The 19,554-nt window shown below is 57.4% G+C and overlaps 1 protein-coding gene and 1 long non-coding RNA gene across 2 annotated transcripts; both read left to right on the top strand.

Moving 5' to 3' along the window:
* Positions 1-214: 214 nt before the first annotated feature.
* On the top strand, positions 215-4,023 carry LOC146766720 (uncharacterized). Its single transcript, XR_014956991.1, has 2 exons — positions 215-396; positions 1,480-4,023. It is a non-coding gene; the product is annotated as an uncharacterized LOC146766720 (long non-coding RNA).
* A 13,278-nt stretch (positions 4,024-17,301) lies between these two features.
* GADD45A (growth arrest and DNA damage inducible alpha) lies at positions 17,302-18,954 on the top strand. Its single transcript, XM_021535611.4, has 4 exons — positions 17,302-17,473; positions 17,556-17,657; positions 17,736-17,949; positions 18,450-18,954. Exons 1-4 carry the CDS (start codon positions 17,430-17,432, stop codon positions 18,561-18,563), a joined length of 474 nt encoding a protein of 157 aa, XP_021391286.2. The 5' UTR covers positions 17,302-17,429; the 3' UTR covers positions 18,564-18,954.
* The last annotated feature ends 600 nt before the right edge of the window (positions 18,955-19,554 follow it).

The raw sequence follows: 19,554 nt of genomic DNA, 5'->3' as shown, positions 1-19,554 counted from the left end.
ACATCCGGGCACCCCCCCACGCAACGGTGGAGAGGGCGCTGCAGCGCCGCCAGCGGCCGCGCCGCGAACTGCAGGCGCGCATTGTGTGAGGCGGGCGCGGAGTTTCCCGCCGTGGGCTGTACCATCGGGGAGAACGGGGGGGAACAGGTCGACGGGGGAGGCGGGGGGGGACGCGGGGCGGGGCGGAGCCCCGCACCGCGCCCCCCCCGCCTCCTCCGTCGACCCCCGCGCTTCGCTCGCCGGTGGTACCTCCCGCGTGTGGGCTCACCTCAGAAATAAAACCTAAATTTAAAAAAAAAAATAAAGTTGATTTCCAGGCTTTGATCTGAAAGTTTTTTTTCCGATTTCTTCGGCATTTCTGCTCGTCTAATTAAGTGGAGGTGGCAGATGTTTGAGGTATTAATACGTATCAGCATATTACTAACATACAGTATAGATAAATACTGAATATTTCTATCTATAATAATATGTAATGTATGATATATTAATATCTATGATGATGTATAATATGTAATAACAATGCATCGTGCATTCTACATAACGTGCAAAGCACACCTAATGTTAACATAAATACACACATAATGTTAACATAAATGCTGTATATTAATCATAACGTATTGATGTAATTATGCATCAACATACCGCTATTATAATATTGATATATTATATATGCACTAGTGTCAGATTATAACCAAAAGGCATTATATCAAGAGATAGATATAAAACATTATATACATATAAAAAACATAATAAACATAATAATGACACCGCCTCATTTATTTATATAAATAAAAAACATAACAGATTGACATGTCCTTCAAAACACAATTTGACTGCTCACAGTTTATATCTCTAAGTCATCAGAACATTTTGGCACCTGTTACAAAATAAACTTTGCGCTCAGCAAGGATGTTATTTCCAACATTTCCTTTGCTCGCTCCCAGAAGCTTGAAATAATTGCTTTAAAAATTAATTTAATTACATTTCTTCAGTCCTTGAGTGCGTATTGCTCATCAATTCAAAACCGGTTTGGAAAACTACGTAGTTTAGTTTCTTCAAATAAGTGAAAAATTTTTGGGTTCATGGACTGTTCTTCGTTATATATTATATATTTATTATATATTATATGTTATATATTATGTATTATATATTATATATTATATATTATATATTATATATTATATATTATATATTATATATTATATATTATATATTATATATTATTATACACTATATATTATATATTATATAGTATATATTACATATTGTGTATTATGTATTGTATATTATATGTATTGTATATTTTATATTATATAGTATATCTTATAGAGTATATATTATATATTTATATCTTATATATTATATATTATCTATTATATATTATATGTTATATACTATATATATTACATATTATATATTATATATATTATATTATATGTATTTCTTTCGTTATAGATTTTATATTCTATTTCCCTGCAGTCCCACAGGTCCCTGTGCTCACTTCTGGGGAGGTTTTTGAGGAAACCCCTCCTGCAGCAACTCTGAGGGGGATTGAAGCAGCTCCCCACCCTTCCTGGGATATGAATAATCACCATAAATGACACCCTCAGAACTGAACACGTCCTCTCAAAGCCTTTTAGGGATGAATCAAATGGCACCAAGCAGCACCTAATTAAAAGGACATTCCCAGGAAAATCGTGGACGCCCCGTCAGCGCTCCGAGGCGCGTTGTGCCACACACGTATTTTATGGACTGAGGTATTGATGATCCCAAGATTGTAAAAAGTCTCTGGTTTTTTTGCTTTGTTGCCAAAGCAGAAGCCATAATTGGTCTGTGCTGGTTTCCAGGTTGTTTATTCTGTTTATCTCTCACATGTTCTGCTGCCCTGCCCAGCTCTGTCCTGCAGGGCAGCGTGTGGGGCTCTGCCCTCAGTGGGATGTGACAAACATTCAATACCAGAAACTCCCTGGGCTGCATTTACAAGAACATGCCAATATCTGTCACCCACGTTGGACAGTGTGTCCCCAGCCTGAACCAACAGAAAAATGCCAACACCACAGTGAGACATGGAGGGCATGAAGAAGGAGAAAAAGGACAAGGCACACCCAATTTCCTCCATCTTGTCCCCTTTGGACCCCTCATCTAGAATCCTAAAATTTTACTTTTGCACCTGTGCCACACTTAATTATTACTGATATCAAACACTAAGAGCTTGTAATTGATCCTGTAAGATTGAAAACTTTTCCATGGCCAGAGATCACAGCCAGTGTCTCTGGGGCTCTGTCCAGGGGGTTCCTGACCCCTGCCAGGGTCCCAGGGCAGCCAGGGGGATCCCTGGATTCCCACAATGGACGAAACACGAACCATTCCCACTTGGATCCCGCTTTTGCCAGATGGCACTGGCAGCTTTATGGGAGGGGGTTTACCCACAGAAATGGGCTCTGAGGGCTGGGATTTGCAGCTCTGAGGGAAGGCAGAGCATCTGCCTTTTGCTGCTTCCCAAGGGGCTCCGCATGTCCGGCTCCCCTGCGCTGTTTGCTCAGAATTCCACAATTTTCCAGCGACACAAGGCTTGGGGCGGCACTTTGGATTAAACACACACCGAACACGGGACACAGGGAATGGCTTCCCACTGGCAGGTGGGATATTGGGCAGGAATTCCTGGCTGGGAGGGCAGGCAGGCCCTGGCACAGGTGCCCAGAGGAGCTGTGGCTGCCCCTGGATCCCTGGAATCTCCAAGGCTGGGTGGGAGCAGCTTGGGAGAGTGGAAGGTGTCCCTGATCCAGATGGTCCTTTCCAACCCAAACCATTGCACGCTCTGATGAAAACAGACTGGAAGTGTTTAATACACAGAGGGAGATGGATCACCACGTGTACACAATCAGCGGAGTCGTGCATTCTGGGCAGCAGGAAGCGGGAATTGCAGCCTGCAGGAAGCTCCAGCTCTGCTCTGGGATGTCACACGCTGTGCTTGCACGCTGCTGTTTGCATTAATCAGCCCCACAATCAGCCACATGGGTCAAAAGTCCAAAAGACAACGTTGTGCATGAGTATAATTCACAGTTTTCAGGCACTTCCAGCCTCAAGACAATATTATCATTCCTAACATTAAAAAAAGGGTGTTTAAAATATTTAAACTAAAAGGAAGCCTTTACACCAAGAAGATCCTAGAGCTGCACCCACACAAGACTCGTTGCTCATGTGAAGGACCAGGACAGGACAGAAGCCACCTGTGTTTAGGCCAAATTTGAAAAACAACCCATTAACTGCACATTGAAACGGATGAGTTTTCCCCAGGGCACAGGCACAGCCTTGCAGGAATCCCAGCCCACACTGGATCAGGGCACAGATCTGCAGCCAGCTGAGGCGAGGATGAGTGGCAGCACTCAGACAGTGAGGGAGTGATTAAAAAACTTTAAAAACACCCCGAGATCCTCCAGGAGCTGCCACCAAAAGCTGGGCTGGGTCTTCCTGCACGACAGACGCGTGTGTTCTCCTTTCCCACCGAGCAAACCGGTGTTCCCAGTGGCCAGAGGAGCAGATTCCCAGATTCCCAGTGCTATTTCTGGCTGGGACACGCAGAGCTCCGTGGCCCATGGATATCCCACCTAAGGAGCTGCTCCCGAGCTGCTGCCCAAAAGAGGCCTGGAGAGCCTTTGGACACGCCACGCTCCTCTGCTATTCCCAAGCTTTGCCAGCAGCTGTCAGCTGCCTGCTTAATAAGCAGGAATAGGAAATGCAGCAAGTTCACAGCAGGGGGAAAAGTATTCAGCCAGGTCCTTGCTCCATCCCAAAACCACGGTTTTCCTGATTTTGTACTCTTTGGATCTGTGTTCAGTAATTTCGCTGTCAGCATAGGCAATGTGTGGACAAGGAGGATGTTGCTTGGAGATTTTTTTGACAGGAAGCTTCCCTTAGGTTGGACTCCGTGGTCTTGGATGTCTTTTCCAGCTTTAATGGTTCTGTGATTCCAGGCCACAGGAAATAAAGGGATTGCTTCCAAATAAAGTCGAGTATAGCCACGACTTCTGAGCATGAAATGTTTCACATGCATCACAGAGAAATGTAGCAACTTCTCAGCTTGCATCCACACGTGGATCCCTTCTGAGAAGAGCTGCCAGAATTAACCAGCACTGCCCAGCTGGACAGCAGGAATGAGCAGGAGAAGGCAGAGCTCACGAGGAGATCCACAATCTGCAACGCACCTCTTTATCCTCCCACATATTCTGCTCATTTCAGCACATCACTAGTTGCTGCTTCTTCTTTTTTTTTTTTTTTTTTTTTTTTAATATGGCAGAAAACGCAGCAGTTTCATTATGAGGAGGGCTGTAAACATGTGAATAACAGCAGAATTTCTACCCTAAGTACGTGCAGTGAAAAATGCCCTCCCACAGCATTGCTCTGTGCTTTAAAATGTGCACAGACAAGCAAAGCAAATCATGCAGACACAGAACTTGGCTTGTAAATCAAGGCAGACTAATTGAGCTCTGCCTGAACTTTCTTCCCCTGAATCCTAAACAACCTGCCGAGCAAGTGTTCTTCCTTGGAGCAGCCAAGGTAAGAGGTATTTTTAGTTTGGAAAAGCAGCTCTGGAGCTGTACGAAGCAGAAGGTCGGGTACACCAAACACTCCTCCTGTCGCTGCTATTTCTGTGAGCTGGGCTGATTCCTCTGAGCTGTGCTCCAGCCACCCCTTCCCTGCCTCTCCAAGCTGTGGAATGGTGGTGCCAGGAGGGGCTGGGGGATGGAATCATGGAATCACAGCTTCCTGTTGGGTTGGAAAGGCCAAAAATCTCATTTCATTCCACCCCCTGCCCTGGGCAAGGACACCTTCCACGAGACCACAATGCCCCAACCTGGCCTTGAACGCTTCCAGGGATGAGCTCACAGGAACCTCCTTGGCTGCAGTGGTCAAACACCTCCTTTGGAAACTGCCCTGGAGGAGAGAGGCTTTGCTTCCCTAATCTAAAAAGATGGAGAAGAGCAGAAAATTATGTTTCTCTTCCTAGGAAGCTCAGGAGAGCTCAGGCACACCGGGATCACAGCGCTGTGCGACCAAGGGGAGCCTCCACATCCCAGCACCCATCACTGCTGGGCTCAGCTCCTGCTGGGCACCAAACCCTCCTGCCCGAGCCTCTCTGGCTGCCACCCCCAGCACCCACAGCAGCTCTTCCCAGGGTCATTACTGGGGGAAATTAGGAGGAAAAATCAGGAGGTGTCTCCATGAAACAGCCAAGGGCTGAGAGCAGCAGTGCTGAGAGGGCTGGGACGTGCCCAAGTGGAACCCGCTGGGCAGGCTGGTAACTGTGTGAGCAGAAATTTGCTCCTCCGTGCCAGCTCCAGCTGCCCCTGCTGCCACGGGCATCTCCAGCAGGGCAGGCTGGTAACTGTGTGAGCAGAAATCTGCTCCTCCCTGCCCACTCCAGCTGCCCCTGCTGCCATGGGCATCTCCAGCAGGGCAGGCTGGTAACTGTGTGAGCAGAAATCTGCTCCTCCCTGCCCACTCCAGCTGCCCCTGCTGCCACGGGCATCTCCAGCAGGGCAGGCTGGTAACTGTGTGAGCAGAAATCTGCTCCTCCCTGCCCACTCCAGCTGCCCCTGCTGCACTGCCCGGGCTCTGTGCCTGCTGCCACCTGCCACGCTGGCACTGCCACACAGCCATGCACAGCAGCTGCAGCAGGGCCTGCTCTGCCTGGCAAAAGCCTGGCAGAAGCCAAGCTGCTGTGGTTTTCCCCCCGTGCCACTTGATTTCAGGCTGGCTGTGCTGGCGTGGCAGCCCCGTGGGAAGGGGAACACGTCAAACCACGGAGCGTGGGGCAGCGCCTCGGGAGCTGTGCTTCCCCCACTCCTGCCCCACTGCCGTCCCCAGCAGCTCAGCCTCCTGCTGCCCTGACCCACAGCCACAGGCCCTGCTGCTGAGAGGGGTATGGAGGTGCCAGCAGTGATGGGGACACTCTTGGGATGTGCCTGGAGCTCCAGGACCTGCAACTGCCCACCTTGCAGCGGGCTGGCTCACTGCCCTGTCTCCTGAACAGCCAGCCAGCCAAAATCTGGGATGCCACTGTCCTTGTGCACTGAAAACCTCAGGGGCACAAGTGCCAACGTGCCACCAAGAGCGTGCAGGAGACCCTCACCCAGTCACGGTCCCCTGGGGAAGCGGTGGCGGGGATGGAGCCCTGCCAGCGCCGAGCGCAGCTCCTTCTCTGCCTGCCGAGAACCAGCCCGTCCTGTCGGGGCACCCGGCTCCAGCGGGGCGGCCCCGGGCTCTGGAGGGCGGCCAGGGAGCTGGGCTGGGCTGCTGAGCCGGCAGCTCCGCCGGATCCGCGGGAATCGCTGCGGAGCTGGAGCGGGAGAGCGCCCTGAGTCACCCCACACCAACCCTGCCCGGCGTGCCCGCTTCATCAGCCTGCCCGCTCACCCTCACCATCCTCAGCCTGCCCGCTCACCTTCATCATCCTCAGCCTGCCCGCTCACCCTCACCATCCTCAGCCTGCCTGCCCGCTCACCCTCACCATCCTCAGCCTGCCCGCTCACCTTCATCATCCTCAGCCTGCCCGCTCACCCTCATCATCCTCAGCCTGCCTGCCTGCTCACCCTCACCATCCTCAGCCTGCCCGCTCACCCTCACCATCCTCAGCCTGCCCGCTCACCCTCATCATCCTCAGCCTGCCTGCCTGCTCACCCTCACCATCCTCAGCCTGCCCGCTCACCCTCACCATCCTCAGCCTGCCCGCTCACCTTCATCATCCTCAGCCTGCCTGCCCGCTCACCTTCATCATCCTCAGCCTGCCTGCCCGCTCACCTTCATCATCCTCAGCCTGCCTGCCTGCTCACCCTCACCATCCTCAGCCTGCCCGCTCACCTTCATCATCCTCAGCCTGCCCGCTCACCCTCACCATCCTCAGCCTGCCCGCTCACCCTCATCATCCTCAGCCTGCCCGCTCACCCATCATCATCCTCAGCCTGCCCGCTCACCCTCATCATCCTCAGCCTGCCCGCTCACCCTCATCATCCTCAGCCTGCCCGCTCACCCTTTTAACTCAATAACTAATCACTCCAAGTTCACAATGTGGACTTTTCTGTCCAGTTACAAAATACTGTTTAAACTTACAAAGAAGAAATTGAAAAACTAGCTACCGTTCCAAAACTTGTATCTTGCTCCACATATATTGTTATATTATAAAACTTTAAACTCTAAGTCTTCTACTTAGTGATATTGCACACTTCTAATCAAACTACACATTGGTAATCCCAGTGTTATCAATTAATTTTGGAAGCTTTTTTCACAGCTTTGGGTCAAATATAGTATTTTTTTTTTGTGGTTCTGTGCCCTTCAGCACAGAAAGTTTAAGATTTTCAGCATCTAGAATTCCAGCAACCCTGCCTGCTCACCCTCACCACGCTCAGCCTGCCCCTCCAGCGGCTGCGTGGAGCACAGACTTCATCTGCCACACCAATAAAAAAGGTCCTTTTGTTTTATGGAGCACAACGCAGGGCAGGAACGAGTGTAGGTTGATTCTGGGGCACGGCCAAGGCAGGGCTGAGTTCAGGAAGATGCACTTTCCCACCTGGCAGCTGCAGGAGAGCGAGGAGCAGGAGCTTGGCCGAGCTCTTCGCTGCACCCGGAGCCTCCTGGAGCAGGGATCAGCACCACCCATGCCAGGCCCTCTGGCACCCAAATGCTCACAGGAGAGACGTGTCCCAAACACCATCCAGCTCCGGTGCTTGGTTTTTCTTGTCCCTGCAGCTGCATTTGGCACAAACCCGACCTGAGCCAAGCCCTCCGTGCCAGCTGGGAACACCCAGGCACTGCTGTTTGCACATGGGGCAGGGCCCCCAGCCCTCCTCGTCCAGCCTGATCCTCCTGCCTGGGTGGGTTCTGGAGGAGCCAGCCCTGCAGGAGCCTGGGGAAGAGGGGAGAAACCCTTGAGGGGTGTGCAGCACACGACTGACCCCATCATCAGCTCCCCATGCTCAGCTCAGCGCCCCTTTTCCCTGCTGGGCTTGGCTGAAACGGGCTTGGCACAAACTCCGGCATCTCGGCGGGGTTCTGGGCAGAGCAGGACGCGCAGGAGCAGCAGCTCCAGTGCAGAAACTGCTATTCCCAGGTGCTATTCCCAGGCTGCTATTCCCAGGCTGGTGCTTCCAGGCTGGTATTCCCAGTCTGCTATTCCCAAATGCTATTCCCAAATGCTATTCCCAGGTGCTATTCCCAGTTGCTATTCCCAAGTGCTATTCCCAGGTGCTATTCCCAGGCTGCTATTCCCAGGTGCTATTCCCAAACTGGTTCTCCCAGGCCGGTATTCCCAGGCTGCTATTCCCAGGCCGGTATTCCCAGGTGCTATTCCCAGGCTGGTTCTCCCAGGCTGGTATTCCCAGTTGCTATTCCCAATTGCTATACCCAATTGCTATTCCCAGGTGCTATTCCCAGGCTGCTATTCCCAGGCTGGTTCTCCCAGGCCGGTATTCCCAGGCCAGTATTCCCAGGCTGCTATTCCCAGGTGCTGTTCCCAGGTGCTATTCCCAGGCCGGTATTCCCAGGCCGGTATTCCCAAGTTCTATTCCCAGGTGCTGTTCCCAGGCTGCTATTCCCAGGCCGGTATTCCCAAGTTCTATTCCCAGGCTGCTATTCCCAGGTGCTATTCCCAGGCTGGTTCTCCCAGGCCAGTATTCCCAGTTGCTATTCCCAATTGCTATTCCCAGGTGCTATTCCCAGGCTGCTATTCCCAGGCCGGTATTCCCAGGCTGCTATTCCCAGGTGCTGTTCCCAGGCTGCTATTCCCAGTTGCTATTCCCAATTGCTATTCCCAGGCTGCTATTCCCAGGCTGCTATTCCCAGGCCGGTATTCCCAGGTTCTATTCCCAGGTGCTGTTCCCAGGTGCTGTTCCCAGGCTGCTATTCCCAGGCCGGTATTCCCAAGTTCTATTCCCAGATGCTGTTCCCAGGTGCTGATCCCAGGCTGGTTCTCCCAGGCCGGTATTCCCAGGCTGCTATTCCCAGGTGCTGTTCCCAGGTGCTATTCCCAGGCTGGTTCTCCCAGGCCGGTATTCCCAGTTGCTATTCCCAATTGCTATTCCCAGGTGCTGTTCCCAGGCCGGTATTCCCAGGCCGGTATTCCCAGGCCGGTATTCCCAGGTTCTATTCCCAGGTGCTGTTCCCAGGTGCTGTTCCCAGGCTGGTTCTCCCAGGCCGCAGCTCCCAGGAGCTGAGCCGGGCACCGGCTGAGCCCACGTGCGGCCCCGGAGCCCTCGGACCACGCGTGCCTGGCCCGGGTGAGGAGATGCGGGAGCGGGCGGATCACAGGCGCCGAAAGGAGGTCACGGAGCTCCTCCGCTGCTGCTCGCCGAGGCACCCCCTCATTAGGCTGATTAAGGCAGCCAGCTCTGCTAACGAGCGGCGTGGGCTGCACGTCCCGAGCAAGCCCCGCGGCTGCCGCGGCACGCTCGGCTCGGCTGGCAGCTTGGGAGGATCCCCACTGCTCCAGCCCTGCCCTGCCAGCGCACCCCAAATCCCGTGGGTGCAGCGCACCCCGGGCAGGCTCTCTGTGCATCCTTGGGGTGCAGAGCGGGCTCGGGGCGCTCCCTCGGCTCCGGAATACTGAGGAGCAGAGAGCACCCGGAGCACCCTTTTCCTTGGATGTTGCGGGGGGATGGAGCTCGGGGCGCTCCCTCGGCTCCGGAATACTGAGGAGCAGAGAGCACCCGGAGCACCCTTTTCCTTGGATGTTGCGGGGGGATGGAGCTCGGGGCGCTCCCTCGGCTCCGGAATACTGAGGAGCAGAGAGCACCCGGAGCACCCTTTTCCTTGGATGTTGCGGGGGGATGGAGCTCGGGGCGCTCCCTCGGCTCCGGAATACTGAGGAGCAGAGAGCACCCGGAGCACCCTTTTCCTTGGATGTTGCGGGGGGATGGAGCTCGGGGCGCTCCCTCGGCTCCGGAATATTGAGGAGCAGAGAGCACCCGGAGCACCCTTTTCCTTGGATGTTGCGGGGGGATGGAGCTCGGGGCGGCAGCTCACAGGCTGAGCATCCGGGGCTGGCCCCGCAGCACACACGGTCCCTAAGGCACCGAAACGCCTGAGGAGGAGCTGCGAAAGCTCGGGATTGTGTTTGGGAGAGTTCCTGCCCAGCAAGCGAGCCTTGGCCTGGATCCCACCCGGATCCCCCCATCCCGCCTGGGCTGCAGGCGCAGCGGACACAGGAAAGATGCTCAGCCTGCAGGACCTGCAGCGGGATCCCCAAGCCCTCCCCACGCTGAGGATTCACCCTGAGGGCTTCGGCCTCTGCCCTGTGTGGCTCATGGAGTGTCCCAGCGCTGCTCCCTCGGATAAGGACACAAAGGAGCGGGGAGCTGCAGGGCTGGCAGCTCTGATAAGGCACCGCAGGGAGGGCAGTCCCCAGGCTGGTGGCATTGCAGGCATCCCAACCTGCCCATGGCACAAGTTTGTGGTCAAGGTCATCGGATAACAGAATGGTTTGGGCTGGAAGGGACCATAAAAATCATCTTGTTCCAAATAATCTTAATTCTAATTAGAAAATTCTGCATATAGGGGGAAAAAACTTGTGTGTTTTCTCAAGAAAAATAAGTCACCCTTGTTACAGGCTCATGTTAAAGCATTGGCCTGACAGGTGCTGCTTCAGAATGTGGGGCAGCTCCTCAACCACCAGCTCCTCATCCCCCCGTGGCAGGTGGAAAGCAGTGTCACAGTGCCACGGTGACACCCAGGGAGCCCCCAGCCCTGCTCTGCCCCACGGGACATTGCTGCTCCATGAGAACAGGCAGGAAGCAGCTCCCTGTGCTGCTGCATTTTTTCTGCTTGTTTCGTCACCTCTAATTCCTGCTAAAGAGCTTCTGGGCCTGGGGCACAACCCCCACATGCCCCCAGGGCTCCCTCGCTCTCTGCATCACTGGACAGGTTTGGTGTGGAGATGCCATCAGGATGGGCTGTCCTGAGCTCCATCCTCTCCACGGGATGTTTTCTCAGCCTTTTCCCCCTGGTTTTGCAGCCCAAGTGGCTCCCTGGGATGTTGGTGGCTCCCAGCCTGCGGCCCCACAGCGGAGCGGGGGGTTCAGCACAGACAGAGCCCAACCCCACGTCAGGATCCCGTGGCTAGAGGCTGGGCTCACCGTTCTCTTTTTCCTCGCTGCAAAACCACGCTGAAATTCAAAACCAAACGCGTTTTTCCTGCCGGGCTCCCGGTGCCGGCCCCGCTGCGGCCGCCAGAGAGCACCAGAGCGACGGCGGCCCGTCCTGAGCCCTTCCCTTCCCTTCCCTTCCCTTCCCTTCCCTTCCCTTCCCTTCCCTTCCCTTCCCTTCCCTTCCCTTCCCTTCCCTTCCCTTCCCTTCCCTTCCCTTCCCTTCCCTTCCCTTCCCTTCCCTTCCCTTCCCTTCCCTTCCCTTCCCTTCCCTTCCCTTCCCTTCCCTTCCCTTCCCTTCCCTTCCCTTCCCTTCCCTTCCCTTCCCTGTCCTGTCCTGTTCCTGCCTCTGAGCAGGGACTGAACCCAGGCAAGGCTGCTCCAAACCTCATCCTTGGGCACTGCCAGGGATCCAGGGGCAGCCACAGCTGCTCTGGGAATTCCATCCCAAGGAACAATTCCCAATTCCCAATGTCCCATCCATCCCTGCCCTCTGTCAGTGAAGCCATTCCCTGTGTCCTGTCCCTCCCTGCCTTGTCCCCAGCCCCTCTCCAGCTCTCCTGGAGCCCCTCCAGGCCCTGCCAGGGGCTCTGAGCTCTCCCTGGATCCTTCTCCTCTCCAGGGGAACATTCCCAGGGGCTCTGAGCTCTCCCTGGATCCTTCTCCTCTCCAGGGGAACATTCCCAGGGGCTCTGAGCTCTCCCTGGATCCTTCTCCTCTCCAGGGGAACATTCCCAGGGGCTCTGAGCTCTCCCTGGATCCTTCTCCTCTCCAGGGGAACATTCCCAGGGGCTCTGAGCTCTCCCTGGATCCTTCTCCTCTCCAGGGGAACATTCCCAGGGGCTCTGAGCTCTCCCTGGATCCTTCTCCTCTCCAGGGGAACATTCCCAGGGGCTCTGAGCTCTCCCTGGATCCTTCTCCTCTCCAGGGGAACATTCCCAGGGGCTCTGAGCTCTCCCTGGATCCTTCTCCTCTCCAGGGGAACATTCCCAGGGGCTCTGAGCTCTCCCTGGATCCTTCTCCTCTCCAGGGGAACATTCCCAGAGGCTCTGAGCTCTCCCTGGATCCTTCTCCTCTCCAGGGGAACATTCCCAGGGGCTCTGAGCTCTCCCTGGATCCTTCTCCTCTCCAGGGAGCCCCCCCAGCTCTCCCAGCCTGGCTCCAGAGGGGCTCCAGCCCTGCAGCAGTCCCAGGGGTTCCTCTGGGCTCTCTCCAGCAGCTCCAAGTCCTGCTGATGTTGGACCCCAGAGCTGGAGACAGCTCTGAAATAGGGCTTCATAGGCATTATATACATTTTATATTATTTATTTTAATTTATATATTTAAATCTGCTCCCAAATAAACACCTCGGTTTCATTATCTCTACTGCAACGGCCACCAAACCCTGGTCTTCACTCCACGCTCCTTCCTCTTTGCTTTCCAATCACTCTTCCCACTCCACGCATTTATAGGAGACAAAATGAATCCAGATGAATGATTTAACATCCCTGCCCCGAGCTCCCCGCTGCCCGCAGGAGCATCAGTGAAGGTCGCTGTGGCTGGAGGCTGAACCACCCCCGTTCCCGGATCCCACGGGCACGCCTGGGGGCTGGTTTGGGGAGGGTCCGGCCCTCCCAGTGCTCACACCGGAGCTCTCCTGCGGGCCCGGGGAAAGCCAAGCGCCCGGGAACAGGGAATTCCCTGCGGGAGGCAGCACCGGGCCGGGGGGTGTTGGCAGCACGGCACAGGAAAATGATTCCCTGTGGCGCAGGACAGTGTTCCCACGTGGAAGCGCCACTGGTGCGCTGCTTTATGGCCCCACGCTGCCAAGAAATGGAAAAAGTTTGTTTTCACTTCAGCGCGGCTCTCTCTGTCCCCGGGCTGGACTTCGCCCGGCGCTGCCCGGCCGGGTGGTTCCCACCCGGGCTGCCACGCGTGCCCGGCATGGCCAGGCTGGGAAAAACGCCTGATTCTGCAGGGAGAAGGGGTGGAGGGTGCATGCAGGGCAGAGGGAACGTCCCTGCCAGGAGCAGCACAGCCTTCTGCTGCCCTGAACCCACAGGCACGAGGAGCTGAGCAGGGACTTGCTGGGCTGGGGAAGGAAAAGATATTCCAGCAGGAAGTCTCCTTCAGCAGAAGGAAAAGACATTTCAGATATTTACCCAGGGTGGTGGGACATGGGTGAGCCATGAAATCACAGAATCCTGGGGTGGTTTGGGCTGAAAGGGACCTTAGACCTCCTCCAGTCCCACTCCCTTGGGGAGCAGGCAGGGACACCTTCCCCTGTCCCAGGCTGCTCCAAGCCCTGTCCAAGCTGGCTTCGAGCACTTCCAGGAACGGAGCAGCCACAGCTGCCAGGGTCTCACCACCCTCCCGGCCAAGAATTTCCTCCTGATCTCCAATCTCCATCTCCTCTCCTTCAGTTTAAAGCCACTGGAGCACTCCCAGGCTCCCACTCGTGCTCGCTGCTTGCAGAGCTCCTGCCGCAGCCAGGGAGAGCCGGCTCCCTCTCGGCGACCTTCCAGCACCACGGCGGGCTGCAGGAATGTGCTGAGTGCGGGATAAACACATCCCAGATCCCCGGCGCCCCAGCCCCCTGCCCTCCCACCTCTGCGGGAGCTGAGCCCCGCTCAGGAGCCCGCAAAGGGGCTGGGGCCAGGCAGGAGGAGAATGCCCGTGCCGGGGAGGTGCCAGCCCTGCTCCGTGCCGGGGAAGTGCCAGCCCTGCTCCGTGCCGGGGAGCTGCCAGCCCTGCTCCGTGCCGGGGAAGTGCCAGCCCTGCTCCGTGCTGGGGAAGTGCCAGCCCTGCTCCGTGCCGGGGAGGTGCCAGCCCTGCTCCGTGCCAGGGAGGTGCCAGCCCTGCTCCGTGCCACCGAGCCGGGCTCTCGGCTGCACTCCCATGACCTGGGTGGTTGAGAAAGCTGCCGGCACCGTGCCCAGCTCCAGAGCCAAGGCCAGGCGGGCCCGGGCTTCCTTTCCCGCTGTGCCGTGAGCTCCCGGGCTGCCCAAAGCCAAACCCCGAGCAGCAGCAGGGGTGGCTGCAGCTGAACCCCGCTTTGAGCTCCAGCAGGGGTGGGGGGACTCCCAGGAAAACGGGGGAAATGTCTTCTTGTCCTTGTGCTGCCGGTGCTGGAGAGGATGTGGCACTGATGGTGCCAGGGCGGGTGGATCCTGGGGCACTCCCAGGCTCCTGCCCTGCTCCACGGGGAGGCCAAGCCGAGGTTCCCTGGCTGCCAGAGCCCGGGGATCCGCTCCTGCACGGCTCCGGGGCGGGATGCCCCGCTCTGGGAAGGTGGATGTGCCTGGGCACCGCAGGTCAGCTCGGTGACACGGAACTGGTGGCACTGGGGACACGGCGGCTCTCGGAGCAGAGGCCGTCCCTGGAATGTGCAAGCTGGCGTTTGCTCTGCATCCAGCGGATCCAGAGGCACTGGGAACGCTCGGTGGCCCTGGCACAGCAGCCTGGGGTGCCCAGGGGTGTCCCAGCAAACGGGCACAGCGAGATTTCCCACAGCAGCCAAGGGGCTGGACAAAGGTCCCACCTGGGACAGGACAAAGCAGGGAAACGAGGGAGAGGATCGGGGGCACCCCAAGGAGGGACAGCAGGAGCCAAGGGAACGGGAGCAGCATCCCGGCACTGTTCCAGGGGCTCAGGGCCGGGACCACCCCGAGGCACCCCCGGGAAGGGCCTGGCCGGCTGCCGGGGCTCCGGAGGGATGGGGCTCTGTCACCTCTCACTGCCGCTGTTTGACGGCTGGTCTCCTTCCCAAAATCTGAAATTAAACAAGCTGATGCTCTGAGGTGCGGGAAGCGCCTCTGCAGCTGGTCCAGACGTCCTCCCCCACCGGGGGCTCCAGTGGGCATCTCCCACATCCCTGGGGTTAACCCATTGCTGTCCAAGCCGCCTCCGAGCTCGGGCAGCTCAGCCCCGCAGCCCAGAGAACATTCGGGGTGAGGCTCTGCCGAGTGGGGGGAAGAGCTGAGCCCCTCGGCGGAGCCTGAGCCCCACACGGCTCCCGACCCCCGACTCTGCCACGCCGAAGGAGGGGAGGGCAGGCCCGGCCTAGAGAATGATGAAAGTCGGCATTAAAGGGCAGGGGGGGAGACAAACACCGCGGCCGCTTTTGGCAGGCGATGAAAGGAAGTTCAGCAGCAGCTGCCAGCTGGGAGCTGACGGAGGGACAACAGCTCCATCCCGGGCTGCCCGGGCCGGCGGCCACGGCACATCCCCGGCACGGCCAGCGCTGTCCCCGCGGCAGGGCCGCGCACCCGGCACCCCGCAGCCCGCATCCCGCATCCTCGGGAAACGGGAGAACGGGAGAGCGCGGGAGAGCCGCGGGGCCAGCGCGGGTTCAGAGCGCTGCCCGCCGCCCCCGGGAGGGGAAAAGAGCCTTCAGCTGCTTCCCAGCTGCCTCCCAGACAGATTTAGCTCTGGGGCCGGCACAGATGGGGCTGCGGAGGCACAGGCGGAGCCCGCAGTTGCTAATAGAGATACAGCAAATTAAGCGCACTTAATTCGGAGGGTCACCGCACAATGCTCCCACCTGTTTTGCTGCGGTCCGGCCATCTGCCGCCCCTCCACCTGATGCAAAAAGGGCTTTTCTCCCTTTCCCCCACACCTCTCACCAGGCTGCGGCAGCAGGGCAGGGTAGAGCCGGGCCGGGGGGACAGAACAAAGCCCTGGGAGGTTTTCCTCCCGGAGCCAGCACAGCCGGGGGGCGCAGAAATCACCCTCTTTATTCTGCTGCAGAAACGCTTTGATATGCCCTGAAGTGTTCCAGATTGGGCAGGACTCGGAGCAAGATGGGGGGGTGGAACAAAACCATCCCTGGGGTCCCTTCCAGCCCAAACCACTCCAGGATTCTGTGATATCTCATTTCCCAGAGGGGGATTCTGTGATATCTCATTTCCCTCAGGGGTTCTGCAGGAGCTGCATGGATCTGGCACCGCTCTGCACCTTGTGCTGTGGAAACGGCTCCTGGAGCTCAGGAGCTGCAGGAAAACACCAGCACAAGCCAAACTTTAAAGCACACGCTGCCAAATCTCCGTGAGGGACCACCAAGGGTCCTGACTGCAGCCGTGGGGCCGGTGGGAATGTGCCAGCCCACAGCCAGGTTGGGAAAGAGCTCTGGCAGCGGCTGTGGGAGGATGGAGGGGTTTGGGTGCAGCAGCTGAGAAAGCTTTGACACAGCAGCCACCAGGAGAAATCCTGCCCGGAGGTCTCGGGGCTGACACGGGACATCTGGAGCAGGAGCAGCTTCCCGGACAAGCACCAAGTTCTTGGAAAGCTGCAAAGGGAGAGATCGCAGAACCACAGGCTGGGTTGGGTTGGGAGAGATCTTAAAGATCACCCAGTGCCACCCCTGCCGTGGCAAGGACACCTCCCACTGTGCCAGGGTGCTCCAGCCTGTCCAGCCTGGCCTGGGCACTGCCAGGGATCCAGGGGCAGCAGCGTGGCTGCCTGTGGCAAACACAGAAGGAGAAGGATCCAGGGAGAGCTCAGAGCCCCTGGGAATGTTCCCCTGGAGAGGAGAAGGATCCAGGCAGAGCTCAGAGCCCCTGGGAATGTTCCCCTGGAGAGGAGAAGGATCCAGGGAGAGCTCAGATCCCCTGGGAATGTTCCCCTGGAGAGGAGAAGGATCCAGGGAGAGCTCAGAGCCCCTGGGAATGTTCCCCTGGAGAGGAGAAGGATCCAGGGAGAGCTCAGAGCCCCTGGGAATGTTCCCCTGGAGAGGAGAAGGATCCAGGGAGAGCTCAGAGCCCCTGGGAATGTTCCCCTGGAGAGGAGAAGGATCCAGGGAGAGCTCAGAGCCCCTGGGAATGTTCCCCTGGAGAGGAGAAGGATCCAGGGAGAGCTCAGAGCCCCTGGGAATGTTCCCCTGGAGAGGAGAAGGATCCAGGGAGAGCTCAGATCCCGTTCCCATTCCCGATCCTGTTCCCGTTCCCATTCCCGATCCCGATCCCGGTCCCGATCCCGTTCCCATTCCCGATCCCGATCCCGATTCCGTTCCCATTCCCGATCCCGTTCCCATTCCCGATCCCGGCCAGGCCCGGCCGGACCGGGCACGCAATGGGCGTGGTCTCATTTGCATGAACCAATGGGCGCGGGTTATGCAAATGAAGGGGCGGGGCCGGGCGGCCGGGCGGGGCCGGGCGGCCGGGCGGGGCGGCGCGCGCGGAGCGCCTTTGTCCGGCACGGGCGGCGGGGCCGGAGCGGCCGGAGCGGCCGGAGCGCGGTGTCCGCCCCGCGGTGTCCGCCAGCCCCTGTCCACCCCAGCCCCTGTCCACCCCAGCCCCTGACCGCCCCAGCCCCGTGATGACCCTGGAGGAGCTGCCCGGGGAGCGCCGCGCCGCCGGGAGGTGAGGCCGGGGGGCGGCGGGGGCCGGGCGGGGAGCGGCGCGGGGTGGCCGGTGACGGCCGGTGCCGCGTGTCCCGGCGCAGGATGGAGCAGGCGGGGGACGCGCTCGAGGAGGTGCTGAGCAAGGCGCTGAGCCAGCGGAGCCTGACCCTCGGCGTCTACGAGGCGGCCAAGCTGCTCAACGTGTGAGTGCCCCCCCCGTCCCCGTCCTCCCCCCGGTGCGCCCTGCCCGGTGCGCCCGCGCTGACGGCGCTGCCCCGCAGGGACCCCGATAACGTGGTGCTGTGCCTGCTGGCGGCCGAGGAGGAGGAGGCGGGGGACGCGGCGCTGCAGATCCACTTCACGCTGCTGCGGGCCTTCTGCTGCGAGAACGACATCAACATCCTGCGCGTCAGCAACCCGGCGCGCCTGGCCGAGCTGCTGCTGCCCGCCGCGGGCCCCGACCCTCCCGCCGACCTGCACTGCGTGCTCGTCACGGTGAGCCCGGGCTGCCCCCGCGGGCCCCCCGCCGCCGCTCGGGACCCCCCGAGCCGCCGCGCCCGGGGCTCGAACCCGCGGCCCCGGGGCGGCGCGGGGTCCCGCGGTGCCTCCGCCGCCCTCGCCCCCGTTCGCCGCTGTGCCCCGGCTCCTCCTTTGTTCCTCGCCTCTTTCTCCTGTTCCGTCTTTTCTTTCCTTTGCTTTCCTCCTTTCCCTCTTTATTTTTCCCTTTTTCTTTCCCTCCCTTCCCCCACTTTTATCTCTCCCTCCTGGTTTTTTCTCCCTCCCCCCTTCCCTCCTCTGCCCCAGAGTCCAAAGCTAAAGCTCCTGACGCGCTCCCAGGCCCGACTTGTTTGTTTGCCTCGCCAGCAATTTGAGATGATTCACGCTCCTGCGCTTCCCCCCCAGCCCCCGCCCGCCGCTCTGGGCTTGTTTTTGCTGCCGTGCCGGAGCTTTGGTTTTTTTTTTTTTAATTTGTTTTTTTGCCGTCCCCTTTGCAGAACCCGCAGGCGTCGCAGTGGAAGGACCCGGCGCTGAGCCAGCTGATGTGTTTCTGCCGGGAGAGCCGGTACCTGGACCAGTGGGTGCCGGTCATCAACCTCCCGGAGCGGTGACCCCGGCCCGGCCGCTGCGGCGCCGCAGAAATTCTCGCTCAGGAAGGAACTCCCTGCCCCCGGCTCCGGGAGGGAAAATAAAAACCCGACAGCAACAACGAAACGTAGATGTAAAACAATAACGCTAAAACTGATGTCACTTGCGGGGGGTTTGGCTGCGGTGGAGCGATGCTGAGTGTGGCAGATGAGGAGAACAGGATGAGCCCAGCCCCAACTCCCCTCGCTCCCTCTGTCCTTAAGTGCCACTTCAAGTTCCTGCTTTGAACGCCTTGACGAGCAAACAGGTTCATCGAGGCCTTTTGCCAGCAATGTTGTTGTACTTTTGGGATGTAATTCTCACGTTTTTATGCTAAGATATATAATAATAATAATAATAAGTTATTTTCTGATATCAATGGAAAAAAAATTATTTATACTTGGTGGTTTGAGAACCGAAATGCCCTCAAGCAGTTGGTCTGCAACCACGAATCTTCTCCCAGTTGGCTGCAAAAGCAGCGCCATTAATATAATTGTTTGAAATTCGAGTGTATTTTTGGGGTTATGGTGGTCTTGTTTTGTGGTTTTTTGTTTTTTTTTTTTTTGAAATAAAGTGTAAAAATCAAACCTTTGGCCCAGGCTTTTATTCCCTCACTGCACGAGGCTGAGCAGTGAGCAGCAGCTGCTTCCTCCTGGCCATGGGCAAGGTCCTGTTGTGCAGCTCCAGTGTGGGTTCATTCCCGGCCCCTCCCAAGCAATTAAAGGCTGAAGCAGCCCGTGTGCTGCAGGAAATGTTGGGAATGTTGTTTATTTATTTATTTAATTTGCTTGAATGCTGCTGCAACAGGCACTAAAAAAAACCCAAAAAAACAAACAAAATGGAAAAAAAAAAAACCAAAAAAAAAAAAACAAAAAAGGGTTTTGCTGATGGGGTTTCCAGCTCCTCCTTGGCAGGTGGAAATCCTGATTCCCTGCTGGAGCAAAACCTGGCCCAGGGTTTCCTGGAGGCCGGGAG

Source organism: Lonchura striata, chromosome 8 (genome assembly GCF_050655825.1).
Source record: "Lonchura striata isolate lonStrDom1 chromosome 8, ASM5065582v1, whole genome shotgun sequence".
Lineage (NCBI taxonomy): Eukaryota > Metazoa > Chordata > Aves > Passeriformes > Estrildidae > Lonchura > Lonchura striata.
This window is presented reverse-complemented; position numbering and strand designations above follow the sequence as displayed.

Excerpts from the sequence above, each read along its gene's own strand:
- GADD45A (XM_021535611.4), top strand. The coding sequence starts at position 17,430 with ATGACCCTGGAGGAGCTGCCCGGGGAGCGCCGCGCCGCCGGGAG. Across the intron at positions 17,474-17,555 it reads GAGCGCCGCGCCGCCGGGAG|GATGGAGCAGGCGGGGGACG; the intron begins GTGAGGCCGGGG and ends GTCCCGGCGCAG. Across the intron at positions 17,950-18,449 it reads TGCACTGCGTGCTCGTCACG|AACCCGCAGGCGTCGCAGTG; the intron begins GTGAGCCCGGGC and ends TCCCCTTTGCAG.